Below are 20792 nucleotides of genomic sequence, written 5' to 3'. Positions count from 1 at the left end.
TTTACTCGAAATGGTCTTCCATGAACTTTGGTCGTTCTTCTATTCAATTACTGTATTATACTCAATTGCTGTATGTCTCAATGAATACTTTAAGAGCAGTATTAGATAATGACTTACGTAGAATGGGTTATTATCCAGGTAATTTTGTTGAATGATAAAGATTGGGTACTGGAGAAAGGAGAAAAAGCCGCTAAGAGTTCTGATGGCGCCGTACACACTGACGAAATGCTCCGCTGGAAATCTGTGGAATAAAAAAGACATGATATCTCAAGCAGAAATTCATCGTCTGAGGTCTGGACTTTGAAAGAACTTTGATATGTGCATGCTACACATGTACTCTCCATTAATCTTTTACTAGCCCTATTCACATGTCAAGAAATTTGACAGGACCGATTATATCTATATACCCGCGGTATGTTGTGAAAACAGTAAATGTTGTGCAACTATACTGTGACCGTCATCATTTTCCATAACAGCCCCAGTAATCGGCTTCTCCACATAGATTTGGAGTAAATTTCAGGGGGTAAACTTAGAGTTAACATGCACTCACAGACACGAACGCATGTAAAATTACAAATACCTTCAATAATGTTCATATCGTCCACAGTGAAGATCGCATAATGTACATACACGTACATATGTGTCTGGAACTCTTTGATATCATAATCACACCGTAACGTATTCAATTATTCCACATTAAAAGAAATACGACATGTAAAATGTCTTCCGCTGGTGTAAAAACGATTTCATATATACTCCTATTACACTAAAAGCAAGACACTTCGAATCCGGACATGCCGGATGGGACAAAGTGTTTATATCTATACACTTTCTCTACATACAGATTTTACGATGTGTTTTCAAATAATAGATTACAGATAAAAATGTGAAAAGTCAGGCTCCAATATTGGTACAGTATCCCCTTCCCTGCTAGAGTCACAAATGTACTTCCTCATAAAACAAATTTAGCTTATCACTTTGAGTTCGAGGGGAGATTACATACGTAGGTTTTGTCTCTTCTCTCTCCCCAAATTGAAATGGAGCCCCCAGGGGCCCCACGTGGAGAAATGATGCCCACTTGTGCATATATGTATTCTGTCAGTCCTGCAATGATACCGGCCAAGTTCGGTTTAGAATTTGGCCATGAGCTTTTAAGAAGAAGATGAAAATATATGGGCCTATTGTTTCTGGGTCCAATTTGGAACACCCCCACCCACCCCCACGACGGATGATGAAAAATCTTCATAATTCGAATATATATTTCCTGCTACAGCATTGTAGGATTACTTTAGCTAAAAGGCTCGAGTGAAATATTACTATTATTCTTGTCATCGTCCGGAGTCCGCATCGTATATCGTTCATCGACCCACGATGGATTTTCACCAAACTTGGCAGAAGGCATCGATAGTTAGATAGGATCGCAATTCGATCAACTAGGCACCATGCCCCAAACCCTAAAAGTACAAAATGCAATGAGTTTTGTAATAGAGATAGTAGATAGTGCTTGAGTAAGCACCATTGGTGACTGAAGATTTCCTTTCACCTGACAACAGGTTTACACGAAAGATCATGACAGATGATCCTTGCTCTTCAGTAATCATCAAACGCAATCATGGTTTGGCATGAATAATCGTATCCTGCATAGTAACACGTACATGATTGCGACAACGGCTGACCCAACACCAAAGAGAAGCGAACGCATGATCAGGATAAAGACGAATGTGAGATACTGAAGTTCGAGGCTCGGGATGAGGAGACAAATCGAGTAGCCGAGTGAAGCCAGGCTGGTCAGGGCCAGGGGCAGGCAGCTGTCTTGGAGGTCAGCAAACGCTTTTCTCTCGGTTGTTCCATCTGTGTGAGCAGACACTGCAAGGTCAGTTCGTTTTCATTTCATTGTAGTTCCATCTCATAATTTTTTGTATAAAATTATACCCGCATACTGTTACCCATATAGTTTGTACCAATAGATGCCGAGTAACATAAAATAACCACAATTCTATACAATCACTCAGGTTATCATATACGACACGCTTTGACTGTGTCGGAAAAATGATAGTATTGTAAAGAAAGGAGAGGCAGACTCATTCCTACGTGTTAACATTAAACATAAGTAAATAATGGGGTGATCTTTTCGAACTGACATCGGAGCAGAAAGGTCATAGAGACATCATGACATAACGACTGCGGATGCGTGTATAACCCTTTCATCACAAGTTATAAAAACCTCTAAAGGGCTTTTTACACTTGTGTTTCTTAACCCCGGACTTTCTCTGACCCAGGACTATCGTTAGTCCCGTACCAATTTTTTCAGCTTTTTACACTCGCCAATTAGTCCCGTACTTTCTCTTGTCCGGGGCTAAGGAGAAAACTGACCTTTTTACACTCGTATTTTTTAGCCCCGGACTTTCCAAACCACATGAATATTCATAATTACGCTGTGTACTGTACACGTACACGCACGCACCGGCAGCACTTCATTACCTCGTTTCTGATTGGTCAGTGAGGGTCGGACTTCGTCTCCGTCGCTTAGCCCAGGATTATTTTTTCGTTCTGTTTACACTCACTTGCTTCGCACCGCAATTGCGGTGCTAACCCCTGCTATTTTGCAGGGCCAGATAGTACCGTACTATCGGTGGGGATAGCCCACTTTGGCAAAAACGAGTGTAAACAGAAAGTGGGCTAAGGATAGTCCCGTACCAACGGTGGGGCTAAGCCCCCCCCCCCCCCCCCCCCCCCCTTAGCCCCACCGTTGGTCCGGGGCTAAGCAAAAATTTACAAGTGTAAAAAGCCCTTTTCAAGTCAGATATATTGTTTACATACAAAATACAGCATAAATTCACTGAAACATCAGTGCACACAGAGCTGCCTTGGGTAAGAAAAAAAAAGGTTATCACCATGATGCAACACGTAATTCCGAGAGAGCTTTCCTTGCTAGTGTCGTATATTTGCAAACAGTAACTTTACCTGGAGAAGATTGTAGAGTTTAAATACATTTAACGCATAAAAGAAATGAACGATCACCAATAGAACCTTCAGCTCGATTGACTTGAAATGGCTCTGATTACACGCGAGTGTGTAAAGTGCGAGGGCACAAGGAAAGGATAGTAGATAAGTAACTAGGTTGAAAAGTAAGGGGTTTTTATTCGATATCCCAAAGGTTAGTCATTCCAAATTCACATCCGTGAATGTGAGAATGATTGTCGTTGTTCCAAAGGTTCATAGGTCCGAAATTTAAAAGGGGTTCTCTATTTGCAAGGTTTGTTAATCTGAATATGAAATCAGGCTCGTAATTCCGAAGGTTAGAACGTTTTTTGGGTTTTTTTTCTTCATATTAACAAACCTGATTTCAATTTCGGATTAACAAACCTCAAGAATGACGCCACAAGAGTAATGTTCGGATCAATGAAACCTAATGATAGTCCATTTTCGGATTAACGAACATCTATAGTAGGTATACGAAATTGTATTTCGAAATACCGAACCCTCAAAATAACCAGTTGATAACGAACCTTATTTCATTTTCGGGTAAACGAACATCACCGGATTTACAAAAGTCCGTTACAATGGTCCGTTTATGTTCTTTCGATAATACTTATTTTGTGGACCCTCATCAATATGAAAATGCTGTCAAATGTCCGGAATAAGGGTACGAATAGCCCTCAAATCAAGTTACCCTTTTTGTCGACATTATCTTCTATAAGAATGTCAGCTCCAAAGTTTTTTTTTTAATTATTTTTTGCAACAATTGCACTGTCAAATCATGGAGCTTGTAGCTCCATAGTCAAACAGATCTTTTTACGGAAATGAAGAATGATGTATAATAAGCATGGCAAGGGACTTACCTTTGTTGCGGCAGGATCGCCACAACTTGTTGCGGTCCATCAGAAGTCCACCCAGGGGACCAACAATTAGGACCATGAATTGGGTGATGGAGAACACATTTAGGTAGGAGCTCGCTGTCATTGCCGTTTCGAAGGGGAAAAAAAGAAGAGAAAAGCAGAAGAAGAATGATTATTTTGAAATTAAGATGGTGCAAGCGCAGGGTACTGTTTCTATCAATGCGTGAAGATGTTCAATTAGAACATGTAAAATTAAAAGCGAATTATATTCGGAAACTAACAACCACTCCGTAAACGACTATTCATGTTATCTTTATATTCATCGTCATTCTTGCCGTTTTAACCGTCATTACCACCCATGGCACCATCTCATTTTGTTACCCATACTTTTCCTTGTCAATTCCTCCATCGACATCACCAGCCACTTTATTAACTTAATGTCATCACCACGATACAAGAACAACATTCACTGTCTTCCACAATGTACTTCCTATCGCTGTCATAATTTTCATCAATTATTGTTAATAATGATAGTAATAAGGTGTTATTCATCCGGGGTATAGCCTCTTCAGTGTTGCCACTGCTCAACCAGAGGAACCTGCCATTATTATTACTCTAGCGTTGCCAGGTACCCATTTATACACCTGGGTCGAGAGGGACATGGTGGGTAAAACATCTTGGTCCAAGAACGTAAACACTGGGCGGGATTCGATCTCGGGTCCTCCGATCGCGAGTCGAGAGTCTTATCCATGTTATGCCATAGCGCCCCCACATCATGATTTTGTTCGTTTTCATCAAATTCATTAAAATAATTTATCGTCATCTCTACACCTACCACTACCTTCATCAACGTGTGCGAGTTCATAAACCCACAAGCAAAACTATAATTCCAACTGTGCATAATGTAAACTTCTATATGATTATCGTGAGATTCCAGTTTGTGCACGCTTGTCTAAGGAGCAGGAGCAATATAGTACAACCTTGAAATTCTTTTACTATTCAACATTGATAAAACTGGTGTATAAAGAGACAATAAAGCATACCAACAGACTCATCCCCTCCGGCCAGTTCTTCTATGAAGTAGTTGATAGTGCCGAACATGAAGAGCATATCGAGCTCAAGAAACATCTGCCAGACGAGAAGCAGCCAGAACGGCACCGAACAGATGCATGACTGGAGGGAGCCATACCCCAGATCGTTCTTCCCCTCCGGCTGATTTCTCTCTTCGCCAGTAGGCTGTGGCTCACTGTCGATTTCTTGTGCCGGAACGACATTATGATTTACCTCTTCAGTCTCTGCCATGAAAAACGGAAAGGTTAGACAGTCATAGCTGTTTTGTCTCACGAATACACGAATAATGTCATTGTAATTCAAACTGTCGATTACCGCCTTCGCAAGTTTGGAGTTTACGAGTTACTCAACGCAACTGCGTCTATGTACGCTATTTGATAGTGTGAGCTTTCGGCAGGTGTCTGAAATTGCAACGCTTAACACTTGTAAATCTATTCTCAAAACAGATTGTTATCCATATATTATGTGGAGTGATTTCATGCTAGTTCCTTATCATTTGCTATAGATATAGGTCATTATGCATGATCCCGCAATTTAGAGAGCTTACATACATTTTGCATACTAAAATGTATTCAATGTAGGCCACTTTTCCAAGCCAATTTATATGAAAAGAAAAAAAAAAACCACTTCATTTTTTATACCTTTTATCCATTATATTGCTTACATAATATGCCCTTTAAAAATATTTGACAGATTTACATGAATACATTGGCGATGTAAACTCATTGTGGATGTGAAAGATTGCATCAATCATTGTGTCAGATGTAGAGAGGAATAAAAAGTTAGGAGAATCTTATAGGAATGAGGCAAAATGATAATGGAAACGGGTAGGAGTAATGGTTGTGACGTACTGTTTTTCATTGGTATCGTTGTCTCTTCGTGATCAGCTGCTTCTGTCGTCTTCATGTCGCTGACAACACCATTTTCTGTAGCGACCGTCTCTTGAATGCTGATTTCATCCTTGTTAAGATGGTCACCATTTGCATCCTCCTTTTCCCTAGGTTTTTTGTCGCTTCCTTCCCTTTCCTCATCAACTTCAAAGGCCTCGTTGACGAATGCGTTCTTGTAAGTCTCAGCCCCCATCTCTGCCTGTTGATCATCCGACGAATGCTCTGTCAGCCCCCTGCATCCGGGAAGTCGGTAGTTGTTCGGCAACGGCCAAGGAATGAACGTGCGAGGCAGACAGAGCGCGGTGTTGATGCCCATGAGAGCGACGGAGGCCGCCATGAGAAAAAAGAACACGTCGAAGGCAAAACCAGCCTCATACACTGTCTGAAAAAAAAAAAAACCAAACATACAATCCCATATCAACAACTGTGAGAAAGATGTATATATCTTATGTCTCTTAGAGAGAATAGTAATGATCTTTGTTTACAACTGACGGTTGCGAGTAAAATATACCTTGCATTACTCCATTTTTCCTTTTCTGCTAATCTCTCTCTTTGCATGTATATGATAATGATTATGCACCACTCATGCAAACACTTATATGCAAGCACAAACACACACACACACACACACACACATATATATATATATATATATATATATATATGTAAAGATTTAAAACATATCAATGCATTTTTGGTAAATTAATCCATTACCTGTGAAATTTATCTTTTTTCTTGAATGGGTTAAAATAACACCAATGCTGGCTTGCTTCTCAACGCCTGTAGATGCTATCATTGACACAGGTTTTTCCTTTTACCTAGAGCTTCATTTGAATTCCTTCATAAGATACCATATATAAATCATAAAGCAATTTTTAGAGTTGCATGTTCTACAGTATCATTTCAATTCCTTACATTTCCACAATCTACTTTCATAAGGCAAATTTCTAAAGTATAATTTCAAAAGTCATTTATTAATCGCATTTTCTGTCATACACATAACGCAAATATTAGATAAAAGATGACACATATCTCAATTGGTAAGATGTATTTACGCAGAAAAAAATAAAGACAAATAAAGGAAATCTGCAAGTACTTAACCTTTGTATACTCTCATTTCTTAGAAATGCAAACAAACCCACAAGCGCTTAATAACACAAAAGCATACACTTCATTATCAAAACACTCTCAAGCCTCACCCATAATGTATCACTTCTTCCCACACACCCTTACCCTGTTTCCTTACCAAACCTAACTCACACATGCATATACCCTTTTGAACCTTGCATCGTACCCTTTTGAACCTTGCATCGTACATCCGATGTGCATCAGAACCTTCCTGTTTACAATTCAGATTATGGCATCCTTGAGTTGTTTAAAGTATAATTATACAATAGAATTATAATGACGTTATACATGTGTGTACACAAACACATACATATTGCCATATGCATTTAAGTACACACATTATACGCAGAGACACATTTAATACAAGTATAATACTTGAATGAAATACCCATGCAGGATATACATTCTTTAATAATTTCTAAACCTTTGCATTTCTACAAATGGGGAATTGATTATCTATGCCTTTGGTAGGATCATTTTTCTTTCATTTTCCCTATATCAAACTTTATTGTTGTTTAGTCATAATGCAATAAAGGAATAGCTGATTTCAAATCATCATAATCGTCTGAAAAATATGTTTGATTATAAAGGTAACTGTAATACATTACTTTATTGTTAGGAAAATTCCTTGTATTGACACAACAGGTTTGGGCTTTGTACATTTTCAAAATGTGCGTTTATTTGTCTCTGTGAATTTGGTTATTATGCAGAACACTGACTGTCTTCAACAAAGCTTAACTTTAGGAACGATTCCTTGATGTAAATTGCCCCATGCATGGTATTGAAAATCTCTGCTCGATGGGTTTCCTGAGCGAAGCAGTGTTTTATGTCTTTACCAAAATATACCCAATGTGCTTTTCACCAAACCTGTTTCCTGTCTCCGATAAACTCTGCTAAACAGAGAGCGGGGATTTTGTAACCTTGATCAAAGATGTAGATACATTCTCTCAACGTATCTTTCAATATAGCTTTCTATCCCTAAAAACAGAGAAAATGATCCATAAATCATTGTATTCATATAAGGCCTACATACACCATGTCCACCTTATAGTGCCGAGTGGGTTTTGTCCCATAATTTCTACTTTTCAATATCATAACACAGCACCAAATTTGAAAATTCACTTTTCAAACCAAAACTTTGAAAATATACAATTGTTTTAATATTTCCTCTCTGAAATATGTGGTCCAAACAATAATTACCTCTATGTTTAAACAAAGTCCTTGTCATAAAAATATTAGGATGAATTTTCCCACTCTCATAACTGCAACTGCATACTTCTTTCTAGGCCTTCAAAATCTTTAAATGAAACATCGTAATTGCAAATGAATTTTTCTCCAGCAGATCTAAAACTGTAATTAAGACCACCTTTCAACTCATATTACGTTCACCATAAAAAAAAAGATATTATAAACGCATAACCCATTGTGCGTAAAAAATCATTCAATATTATTCATCCCTTAATCCCAACATCTCTATAACCCTGCAAGTATAGTGCCCTCTTGATTCCATTCTTGCCATTGTAGATCAATTTTTTTTTCTGAGAACAAAAAAAAAAAACTATCGGTGATGAATATGATTTGGAAAGCGCAAAATGTTTTCGGTAATTAAGTCATTTCCTCCATTATAGTTAAATTTCTCTGTTTCCGCAAACTAACAATCTCTAAATTTCACTCAATGTTTATTCATGCTTAAGATCTTTTCCATCTCTAACATCCAGAGGAAAAAAAATAATGTTTTTATTATTAGTTCTAGCACGGGATAAAAACAACCGATGTAAAAATTTGAATCAGGATAATCCATGTCAAATATTGTAGAATATACAAAATGTGAAGAATAGTCACATTGAAAAAAAAAAGCTTATAGACTAGACCGTCTAAACTTATGGTTTATTAAGAAGAATGATGATATCTCCTTATATTTTAGGTCTTATTGCGAATTTGTTTATATCATAGAATGTTTGGTGATACAACTGACCTACACATATTCATCAAAATGATATCTCAAATGTTTGGTTTTTGTTTTTTTTAATCGCCACTCCCAGTGGTAAGTAGTGTACCTTAGATTTAACGTTTAACCCACTAACTTTTAAAAGTTAATAAAATTTGCATTATCTACTAACTTAGCAACTATCTCTAACAAAATAGTAGTCATATCATCTGCCTATATGTGATTTGTCTTACACACCGCACACACACACACACACATCCATCCACACACAAACACACACATTCTCACACAAACACATACATTCTCACAGACGAACACAAGCACCAGTGCACAAGTGCAGAAAATGACGCGAATAGCAGTATAAAGGAAAAGAGTGGACAAATAAATAAATTGATATATCGCAATTCTTACTTTTTGGATAAGAAAAATGATCACAGATCCGCTATACATGGAGTTGACTATGGAGATAGCTGTGGAGCGCTGTGATGGAAATAAATTGCCAACCTGAAAGAAAATAAACAAACAAGAAAGAGAATATTTTTAGACGTTAAATCTTTAATCCCTGATAAGGGTTTCTTCGTGTGTGGTTAGATTTATTTTTCCAGATTTTTCCAAAACATCCAGAGGTGAAACTTTTTTATTTCTTGCAAGTGGGTCACACCTTTTAATTAGCTTCACTTTTTTGTGGATATCTCGGCCATTTCAAACCAATTTTCATCAAATGAACTTCGCATTCCTCTTTGAATTGTATGTTTTTCAATATTTTATTTACGTGGTTTGTGGTTCGCAGTCTGATGAAACCGACGTGTGTTTGGTTGACTATCAGGTTAGTGTCGGGCATATGTTATGTCACACGTGATCCTCACCGGACGCTCTTGCCCGATCGGATCACGTCCGGCATGTCTGACACTGACCTGATTGTCGACCAACACGAGTCGGATTCATAAGACTGCGATCCGATACACTACGGTGTGTGGTCGGAAAAAACAAGCTTTGCTTTTGAGGAGTTACTTTTGTTTGTTCATTTTTCATCTGTGAAGATGGCGGGATAGCCCATATTCAGCTATGCTAAGCTGGTCTTCCATGGGGTCCAGTTATGGATGTGAGGCGGGACCACTTCACCGGGTTAAACACCCTCCTCTTTGCGATGAATGAATGCAGCGGGATCTTTATGTGCATGAGTTGTGATTCTCTCCCACACGGGACATCCATTGCATGTCCTATCCGATTGTTGTCGAGGAACAGAGTGTTTTGCCTCTTGCAAGAGGGGACGGTATGATTACACACAGCATCACTCAGTCCAGACTCGGGTTCTAAACCCGGGACGCGCTACCGAAGGAACTAACTCACTGCCGTGACTAATGAGAAAGAAATCTCAGTGGAAAGGGGGTAAACCCCTTTGTTTTGTCTTGGACCGAAAGGCGCAAACCCATGGACACCTCACAAAGAAAGCAGACACAGAGAGAGAGAAAAGAGAGAGAGAGACTGAATTGACAAGACAGAAAATAACTGAACAAAAAAGATGGGTAAGGCAGCTTTTGTGTTGAAGTTCAAATATTGCACTCAGTTTGACAATCACTCATGCGTAGAGCATTGTTTGCTCCTGTAAATCCATATTGACATACAACAACTGTATGCACTACATTCTTTTAAAGGAGCAACCACAACTATTTCATAATCACAAACTACAAAACAAAACTTTAGCCAGCTATTTTATCTCGTCTACTTCCTGTGGTTTACACTGGTCAATAACCTGTATCAAATTCGTGTCAGGGTGGCTTCTGACGTTGTCTGAGATGATGCCAAAGAACAGCCGTATTTAGGCATAAGTACTATCTGCAAGAATGTGACGAAACGACAATACAACCTATCATTCTCTTTAGTTCTCTAGGGTATTATTAAACAATGCTAAACTAATCTTTACCTACTTTACACTATTACAAAAAAAAACACCCACCACCTCACCACCCCCCCCCCAAAAAAAAAGCCAATCTTGAATAATTTTATCAAAAGAAACAAGCGATTCTGAACTCATTAAGTCTCTTATTTCATGTCCTGCGTTCATGAAACCTCTAGCATTCCGTCAGCGTGATTTTTAGCTTCAAATTACAGTCTGACATACATATAGGCCTTACTAATAAATTTCTCCTTTTCATTTGCTTGTAAAAGAATGTATAATTAAAAGAAATGGCCGTGTTAAAGGATATGACATGATAGTAACTGAGAAGTCATAATTTCTGACAGAAATCTGTTGTAATTAAGAATCCAATGTGGCATATAATGACTGTTGTTATATCCTTTCAAGTGTATAAATATGGACTTCATTTTGTTTTGTTTCTTTTTTCACTTCAAGCTGTTTTGTTTCAAAGCTCCATTGATCAGATTTTTTTAATGAGATATTATCAAACATAATATGATTCATAGATTTATTTTATACACCATGTGTCACGTAATATACCGATCTTTTCATGTCTCTGTATATAATGTCCGTGTATGTATGTTTGCGCTTTTCATCAACATGTCTGAAGAATCATCGTCATGCTTTTCTACTATCTGAACACTTATTGTCTATAAGAATTGTGTTTCCGTAAAAGTTATACTCAACCTACCTTGATATTTTGCAAAGTGGAATCTTTACCTGCATGCTGGATAGAAGCAACAAAGCACCACCTATCGTAAAGAGGATGGTTGCGGGAAATAGGAGCGCGGAGTATTCTGCCGAACTAAACGCCATCAACAGGTACCCACTCAGGATTAGCAGGCTGCAAGACAGGAAAGCACGCAAAATGAATACACTTTAAAGTGATGATAAGAATAATATGTTCAAAAGCAAGAGTCAACTTGATACCAGTCAATAATCCTTGAACGAAAATATTTCTTTTCACTAGATTTCAAATTGTAAATTCGCATCAATAGAAACATTAGCAAAGAGTTATCACGCCGTTACGCTCTATGTACAGTGATGGTGTCTGTCTTTTGAAATATGCGGATCGTAGTAATCATCTTTCCATTCAAACAATGCCGAAATGCATCATGAAGAGGATTTTTATCTGCATACAAAAGAAATACGTGTATGAGTGAAGATGAAAAAACTGTGTTAATGAGAAATTAGTAGCTCTATACCTAATTTGGACTTACCTTTTTGTGAGCGTATTTCCTTACTTATTTGTTTGTTTGTTTGTTTGTTTGTTTAGTCATGATTATAATCATTTTGAAAAAATATATAATTTATATATTTTCTTTCATCTAGGAAAATAGCTGGAGAGTTGAATCACCTCAGAATCTCTTCCGGTTCAACGAACAGAGTTGATTGAGGTCTATTCCCAGATGACTGTACTACTCTTGTACATGGTTGTTGTGTTTAATTTTTTTTTCTCAACGAATGTCTTATTTTTGCAGACTGCTAGAGGTATAACACGTTTCCTTCCCAGTAGCTTTTATATACAGAGATGTAAACATCTGCCAGCGAGATGGCTGCGACTCATTTGGCCTTGATTCTTAGAACTGTGTCTCATTTTATTCATTCTGTATTGTCCAAAGTTTGATGAACCGAATAGAATGAGATCCGTGCAAATATTGCTGTGGGCAAGTTTATTTGCATGTCTTTGTGTGAAAGTATATATGTGTGTGTGTTTGTGTGTGTGTGCATGTGTGTGTGTGTGTGTGTGTGTGTGTGTGTTCTGCATGACACTCCCTGAAAAGGAGCTCCATTATGTAGACTGCATGCGAAATGAAAACACATCCAAATTCTTTATCAATACGCGAATACACAGTAAAAGCGTTGACAATGGATGTCTGCATGTGTCAAAATTAGTGCCGACGTATGCTAGGAATCTCTAATGCAAATGCATGCTGACTTGTGTGGATTTATGATATCCTCAACATCACTTTATATGGTTAAATGAATATATCTAAATTAGATTACTTGGATACGTCCACACACACACACACAAACACAAATAAATAAAAGTATTCCGACCCATTTTGCCAGTGACATCATCTATCAATCATTTCTGAATACTATAATTTTGATGAACAACGGGCACTGGAATCACCCTCCCCAATAAATCGAGCATGACTTACATCTTTCCATGTTACTGATATTATGATTACTAGTAACAAAAGATGTTGCAGGGAAACGTGCAAGTTACTCTCGGTCTTCAAGGAAAGGTGCATTCCACTGCCCTTTTGTTAATGACAATAATACTTTGGCAATGATTGAGAGATGTCATTAGCAGATTCTTGCCTTCGGCAGGTTTATTTTGTGGCGTATTCAAGTAATCTGAAGACAAATAGTAGAAATATTATCATAAGATATGTAGCACATTACTATAGAATATTCTTTTGGACACATAAGTGATGATCAGGAAATTACGAATCAATGTATATTGACATGAATTTCCACTACATTTTTCATTTAAGATTGTACGTGTGTAACTGGATACTACAAGAACAAAAGCGTCTGCAGTGCTTTATAATGATTATTACCATTATCCAAATAATCTTCTTCTCGAGTCACTACGCAGAAAGGAACGTTAGATTCGTTCAGTCCAATGTTGGATGCACTGCCTGGCACAGGGCGTTAGAGCTGCCAGATCCTCCTTTGTGCAAGGCTCTGGTAGAAGTGGACAGACCAGGAGATGTTGCATAGTCTGCTCCTCTCCACACAGGCAGGTGGTGTCATCATTCTCACTATACCCCCACTTTGCTAGGTTAGATTTGCAGCGGCCGACAGCACTTCTTAGGCGATTGCAGCAGGACCAGAAAGGCCATGCCTCACTGGCACCTGATGGTGTAGTTTCCTTAGGGCCGGTAGTAGACACTGTATGCGGTGTATGGGTAAGACGTTCAATCCACATGGATACACGCTGCTTGTCAGGGCTTTTGTTCAGGGCCTTTACAGAAGCATGAAGCTGCGCCTGGATTTTAGCCTCTTTCTTGAATGATCATGATTGAAGAGAGGATGGCGAGGGTCATTTTCTTGCTTCAGCTTTTCCTTCTGGGATGCAACGGTCCTACGGATGCTTGGAGGAGCAATCCCACTCAGTAGGTAGAGGTCTTCAACCTTTGTGGGCTTTAGGCAACCAGTAATAGCACGACATGAAGAGTTTAGAACAGTGTCAATCTTAGTGGCATGAGCTGATCTACTCCAGACATGTGACGCATACTCAGCTGTAGGGTAGCATAAAGCCAGTGCTGTTGTACGTACCGTCTTCCCGTCAGCACCCCACTTCGTATAAGTGAGCTTTCGGAGGATACTATTCCTTGATGCCACCTTTGCCTTGGTCTTAATGATGTGATCCTTGAAAGTGAGGGACCTGTCAAGTGTCACCCCCAGGTAGACTGGCTTGGATACATGTTGCAGGCGTTTCCCATACCAACTAATCCGTAGTTGACGGCTGGCTTCCCTATTCTTAAGATGAAACACACTGATTTGTGTTTTGTCTGGGTTAGCTCTTAGATGGTTGTTGGCATAGTAGGGATGAGTAAGTCCAGTGCACTGGAGAGGGACTCCTCTACTTCTTCGAAGGTGTCCTTTTGAGATGCAATGCAAAGGTCATCAGCATAGAGGAAGCGTCTAGTGTCTGGTTGAGTAGGTTGATCGTTTGTGTAGATGTTAAACAACAAAGGGGCAAGCACACTCCCTTGAGGAAGTCCGTTCTTCTGTGTCCTCCATCTACTCTTTCTACCACCGAGGTCTACGAAGAATCTGCGGTTTGATAGCATGTTGCAGATCAACTTTGTGAGTCTAACATCTGAGGTCATCTCATACAGTTTCTTGGCAAGGATACGGTGATTGACTGTGTCGTATGCTGCAGAAAGATCGACAAAGGCAGCACCAGTGATTTTTCTGTTCTCAAAACCATCCTCGATGTACTGCGTGAGGTTCAGTAGTTGTCCTGTACATGATTTTCCCGGTCTGAAACCCGCCTGCTCCGGGATAAGGTGATCATCAACGAACAATGCTATGCGGTTCAGGAGGAGGCGTTCAAACAGCTTGTACATGTGGCAGAGTAGGGATATCGGCCTATAGCTCTTAGGGATGGCAGGGTCTTTGCCAGGTTTCAGTAGAGCAATGACTTTTGCTTTCCTCCACATCTTTGGGATCTTGTTGGACTTAACACATTCGTTGACCATGTCAAGAAGCCATCTGCGTGCACCTGGCCCGAAGTGTTTGATCTGTTCCACTAGGACATCATCAAGACCTGCAGCCTTGTTGTTTTTCATAGACTTCATTGCAGATTCCAGTTCACTCATTGTGAATGGCCTTGTGAAACTTGTGGCGTCTTGTGAGGATGCATTAGCAGCTCTGGGAAGTTTAGCCCTCTGAGGACGGTGATTTGGATTTCCCCGGCTATTCAAGAGGAGTTGGTGGGCAACCTGGTCAGCGGTGACTTGCGGCCTTGGCTGCGGCTTTGTGTAGTCATTTCCTAGGATGCGGATGGTCTTCCAGGCTTCCTGCTACTATGAGTCATATCTGTGCTTTCAATGAGCTCTTGCCATTTCTTCCGCCTTTCTTCAGTGATGGAATTAGCTAAGGCTTCACCAAGCTCAATGGTGTCATCACTAAAAGGGTCATCCTCAAAACGCAAGATGTAGTCATCATATAATGCTTTAGAGTCATCAGTCAAGCCCTGGATGTACCTTGTGCGGCAGCCACGAGGAATGTTATGGCGCGATGATGATTTAACTGATTCTACAAAAGCATCATAATTGTCAGGGGTAGCAGGAAGATCTAGAATATCAGAGTCTAGGTCATCAGAGAAGCCCTTCCAGTCGGCTTTCTTGAGATTGAAACGTCGCCTGAAGGGAACAGCACGGGGAGAGATGACTGCAGTGATCTTGAGACCACTGAAGGAGCGTTCACGTCGCGGTCCCTGACAGGTGTTTTACACTTGCGAATCCTTCAACCACACTACGCTATCAACGATTATCACACATCATTATCATGACTCAACTAGGCCTTAGAACTGTTGATGATGCCCAAGGTCGCAAGCATGGGCCCTTGTCAGGGCCGGCCTTGAGTATAATATCATCGAACATCGAAGGTCTAACTGGCGCCAAACAAGATCTTTTGGCAGATCTATGCACCAAGCATAGCTGTGATATCCTCCGTCTCCAAGAGACTCATCGCGGACCTTCACGGGTACGTCCTCGCATCTCGGGTATGACCCTCATTGCTGAGAGGCCACATGACCAGTATGGAAGTGCAGTATTCTTACGTAATGGGCTGTCTGCTGACAAGATATCTATTTCTGATACGGATAACACTGAAATCATTACCATCAACACCAAGGGAGTATCTGTCAGTTCGGTGTATAAACCTCCTTCCATCATATTTGACATTCCCCCTGATGTCACCAGCGGTCGCATCAATGTTGTCATCGGAGACTTTAACAGCCATCATGTCAATTGGGGTTATGCTGAAACTAATGAAGATGGTGAGCTAGTCGAGAGCTGGGCAGACTCCAACCAACTGTCTCTCATTCATGATGCCAAGCTCCCCCCTTCCTTCAACAGCTCACGATGGAGGCGGGGGTACAACCCAGATCTGATTTTCACATCCAGTATTGTTGCCAATCAGTGTGAGAAGATTGTTCTGGATCCCATTCCCCACACACAACATCGGCCAATAGGTCTCAAGATCCAAATAATAAGATGATGATTTCATGAAGATGGGAAAGTGTTTGTATGACTCACAGCTTAAAAATGATGAAATAGATTTCGCTGCTTGTAATGCAGCCGTAGTTATTCATAATGCCAACTGGATAGTAAAAAGTACGGTGTATAACATAAATGTATGTGTATAATGTATATGTTTATGTATATGTATATCTATATGTATATAAACACATAGGTGCATATATGAATATATATATGTATATATATATAGATATAGATATAGATATAGATATAGATATAGATATATTACAACCAAACGAATATCAGTCACACATACTAACCTCGCAACCAAACGGGAAAGAAGAGTTCCAAACCGATCAAAGAAGTATCCTACGGGAAACATACATACGGGCTGCGCAGCGGTTGCTAGAGAGTATACCAGCTGAAGCTGAGAGTCCTGCTCAGGGCACGAGGCTATTACGGCTCCTCCCGTCTGGATGTTTGTTGCCATGGTGACAGCATCGCTAATCTGCATGGAAGACGATGATCCAAAATAGAGAAAGATATGGCTACTGTTTACTATCAGGTAATTTTTACATCTGTTTTGTTTCGTCTTACGCTGTATTACGCTAGACTAACTTGATTAATAATAATGGTTTGATTCTTTGTTTGCTCGTTTGTTTGTTTGGAGTCGTCTTTATTTTTTTCTATTTCACTTCAGTAATGCCAGTCATCAATTGCATACAAAGAACAAGCACATAGTATTATGTAAAAGCTTTTATGGTATGCCTATGATACAAACTTATCTTTATAAAAAAAGAAACATGATTGATGTTTATGGTAGTTTTATAGAAAAATAAAGGTCAAAATATGAACGAATATACAAAACAAGACACACAGCTTGAAAGTCGCCAGACTCCCAAATGGAGAGAATGCGTTTGTCTTGACAGAATTGGATTTTACAGAACAGAGCACTGTCAATTATTAAAGTTAAATGCAGTACTACTACAAGAAAAAATACATTAATCATGTTAATCGGGGAAAAAAACCAGCATTTGGCAAATATCAGAAGGGTTATGCCAGGGACATACTATGGCTTACAAAAAGAAACAAAAAGGTTTAAAGAATGTCAGTGATCCCGGAAGTTTCGACATTTGGAAAAAACCAACAACAATGCGCCTTTCCCGCGCAAAATAGTTGAGATCTGAGTCATGTCTTTGAATACATAACGACGGTAGCAAAATGGACAACAATTTCTTTCATGGAGCTTACCACTGCACTGCACATACCAAGCCACTACACATACCAAGCTGATAAAGAGTATTCATGCAATAGCATCAGGGGGTGTTTCATCAATTTAGTCAGGGCTGACAAGTTGTCAGCGCTGAAAATTTCAGCAAAATCCTTGGTTTTGATTGGCTGAGATGATCCGGTCACTGACGGTTATCATGGTGACTGTCAGAGACTGACAACTTGTCAGCGCTGACTAACCTGATGAAACAACCTAGTTTAAATCTATGGTCTAAAACCACTTATTTCTGAATTTTGATATATGAATAACTTTAGCAGGGTAATCACTTTAAAATTTAGGGTCTTTAAAAACCAATATTTTGTATTCAATTGCAAGTAGAGTGCGCGCGCGGGGAAGGTGAACAAAGTCCCTTTGGCGCGTCTGTTTAGAGATTTCTGGCAAACTTCAGTGGATAATAAGATGCATATACTCCTAGATTATACAAAATGATTCAGTAATCTTCAGATACTTGCTTTCGGAAAGAGAGTCTATTTGTTTAATAATTGTAATCTCAGTGATTTATATAAAGAATCGTTTAATTTTTGGGCAAAATATTATATCAATGCGTAGTTTCCCAAAGCAGGAATATCATAAACTGAATATTGCAAAATTACTGTAGCATGTAAGTGAAGTTAAGGGAAAAAGGAAAATTGGTTTATGTTGCCATTATTTCTTGAAATTTGTCTGCATCAATAATTCATAGATATGGAATATCAACAACAAATCACATTCAATGTACAATCCCAGAAATTTTGTAGAATCCATCCGAAAAAAAAAAATCAATAGCTCTGACACCTATTTTTTTTTTTTTTTTTTTTGCTGTTGTTGTTGAGGAACTTGATTATGATTCCTGTAAAGCACAAGTGTGTTTTGTCTGATATTATTAAGCAAACATGTGTTGGCTTAATATAGAAAGAGGTACTAATATAGGTCCCTACAAGTGAATTTAAAGAGCACACAAACCAATAACAAGGGTGTAAAGAACTGGCATCGGGAGTAGAATTAAAGTGAACTTGTCATTGTAACTATTATTACTATATCTATTATACCAATTGTTTTATCGTTATAATCTTAATGATCTTGATATTTCATTCATGCATGAGTATCATCATCGTTATCATCATCTTTAAGGTTACATCATTAGAATCGTTATGACACTGCCTTGATTTATAGATTTGATTCATCATGAAGTTGACATAAACTTGAACTCTCGGGCGTCAATCCCATATGAGTCCTTTATCTTCATTACAAAAGGTTGCAAACTCTATGAAAATTTGTCGTCGTCTGAATGTGTAGGGATATCTTTTCATAAAAGCATGAGTTCGTCAGTTTGATTCATTCATCAGATACAGCGAACAGGATTTTATATGTCGAAATTGCTCACGCATTCATTTTTGTATTCAATACACCTACGTGTCATTTAGGTTGACCTACATCTAAAAATGGGATAAGCCAACTCTTTGAATATTGTTCCTGATCGCATTTTTCTGCTCTGTTATATTATCATCTAGAAATGAACTATGCCACGATATATCCTGTTTGGAATCAAATACTTCATAACATGGGAGTGACAGTGCAGCATATACATATGAATATTCGATCCACAGCATTTGTATAGCGCCATATATCTGTTGTAGAAACATCAAGTTTCTACAAATTTCGTGTTTGTCTGCGTAGTTACAGCATAGCCTTATTATACTGAATAAACTCACGAGTATGTAATATAATATATTACGATACATACAAATGATGTACTTGAGGGTTTGTTTTTTTCCCGACTCAAAGCCGAATTTCGACGGCGTTATAGGCAGTTTTAGCACTTATCAACCATGTCAACAGATCTCACAAATTTCTGCTGAGGTAATACTTGTATCAAAAGAAAGACTTAAAGAGAACACGCTGGCCAATGATCAAACTTCATAGGTCTATTATTTTCCTATTTCGAATTATAGTTGTATTGAGCATCTCGAGGCACCTTTATCAGTATTTTTATCAGGATGATAGGGTATAATATATTATATTGCTCACTTCATTCCCCTTATCAATTTCCATTTTCGAGCTCTCCAATGTGGTCCCAGATATACAAAATGACAATCAACAGACCAAAATAACTACCAACGAGCACGACTAATGAAGCATAAAAATCATTTTGTAAGTAACATCACCCATTTTTTTTTTCACTTACGCCACCAGCTTGAGTTGTTGTGTTTGAATGGCTGTTCTCCGGGCAGAGGTAACCAAAAAATCCCATATCATTGAGCACGAAAATCAGTGAGGACCAGCCAAAAATTATACCGCCATGCACCAGATTTTCCAGGCATGCTAGTGTTATGGCGATTAAACGCTCGACCAGAACCACTCCCTTCATTTTGGCGTCTGGACAGGTCAGTGGTGTCACGTTATGGACCGAATGTCTGCTGTTGTCTTCCTGGCTTCTTTACTCTTTCAGTCGAACTAATTGTCGTTGGTTGGTTTTCTCCTGATGGATATCAATGAGAATCGTATTTCAAGTTGTATCAAGTCAGAACTAAGCACTCTGTTTAGACACCATGCATGACTGATGTAAAGTTTAAAACAGATTTCGCGTGCCAAGTTGAAGTTCACAATCATTTATTTCAGCGAACTATTATATACATGCTAGGTGTTACAAAAAAAAAAACATTCCCACTTTTGATCCTTAATAGTTCGAAAACTATATATCACATAACAATGTCATTGATATTAGTAAAAGCTGAATAGTGTGCAATTTAGTTGGAGGTAATTTTGAATATGAGAGCATGAATCAGTTTTGTTAAATCCATAATTAATTTCAAAGTTAAGTTCCAGATTTTGGTCAAAATTGAACCCTCTGTACAAAATTGAACTTTTCGCATGAACCAACTATGTGCATGTGAGTGTGGGCCTACAATGACCCTGAACAATAGACAACCACGAATACTACCTTTTCAGAGCTCTGCTGACTAGGCTTCTGGAATCTTGCTCAAAGGCTCATGAATGCTTTA

The 20792-nt window shown here is 38.8% G+C and overlaps 1 protein-coding gene across 1 annotated transcript in view; it reads right to left on the bottom strand.

Annotated features, from left to right (window-relative positions):
- The window catches only part of LOC139722070 (equilibrative nucleobase transporter 1-like), a 34119-nt gene that overhangs the window by 5303 nt on the left and 8024 nt on the right, over positions 1–20792 (bottom strand). Inside the window, exons 2-10 of the mRNA XM_071633391.1 lie at positions 19976–20269; positions 16841–17028; positions 11515–11638; positions 9288–9380; positions 5762–6182; positions 4883–5134; positions 3843–3956; positions 1656–1851; positions 118–241 (exon numbers count right to left, since the gene is read on the bottom strand). Of these exons, the coding sequence (XP_071489492.1) occupies positions 118–241; positions 1656–1851; positions 3843–3956; positions 4883–5134; positions 5762–6182; positions 9288–9380; positions 11515–11638; positions 16841–17028; positions 19976–20158 (1695 nt within the window). The 5' untranslated portion in view covers positions 20159–20269. The remainder of the gene's footprint in view (positions 1–117; positions 242–1655; positions 1852–3842; positions 3957–4882; positions 5135–5761; positions 6183–9287; positions 9381–11514; positions 11639–16840; positions 17029–19975; positions 20270–20792) is intronic.

This window comes from Diadema antillarum, unplaced genomic scaffold, assembly GCF_040938485.1.
Source record: "Diadema antillarum isolate AM-2024a unplaced genomic scaffold, OU_Dant_1.0 scf00000156, whole genome shotgun sequence".
Taxonomy (NCBI): Eukaryota; Metazoa; Echinodermata; class Echinoidea; order Diadematoida; family Diadematidae; genus Diadema; species Diadema antillarum.
Note: the sequence above shows the minus strand (reverse complement) of the source record. Positions and strands in the feature narration are given on the sequence as shown.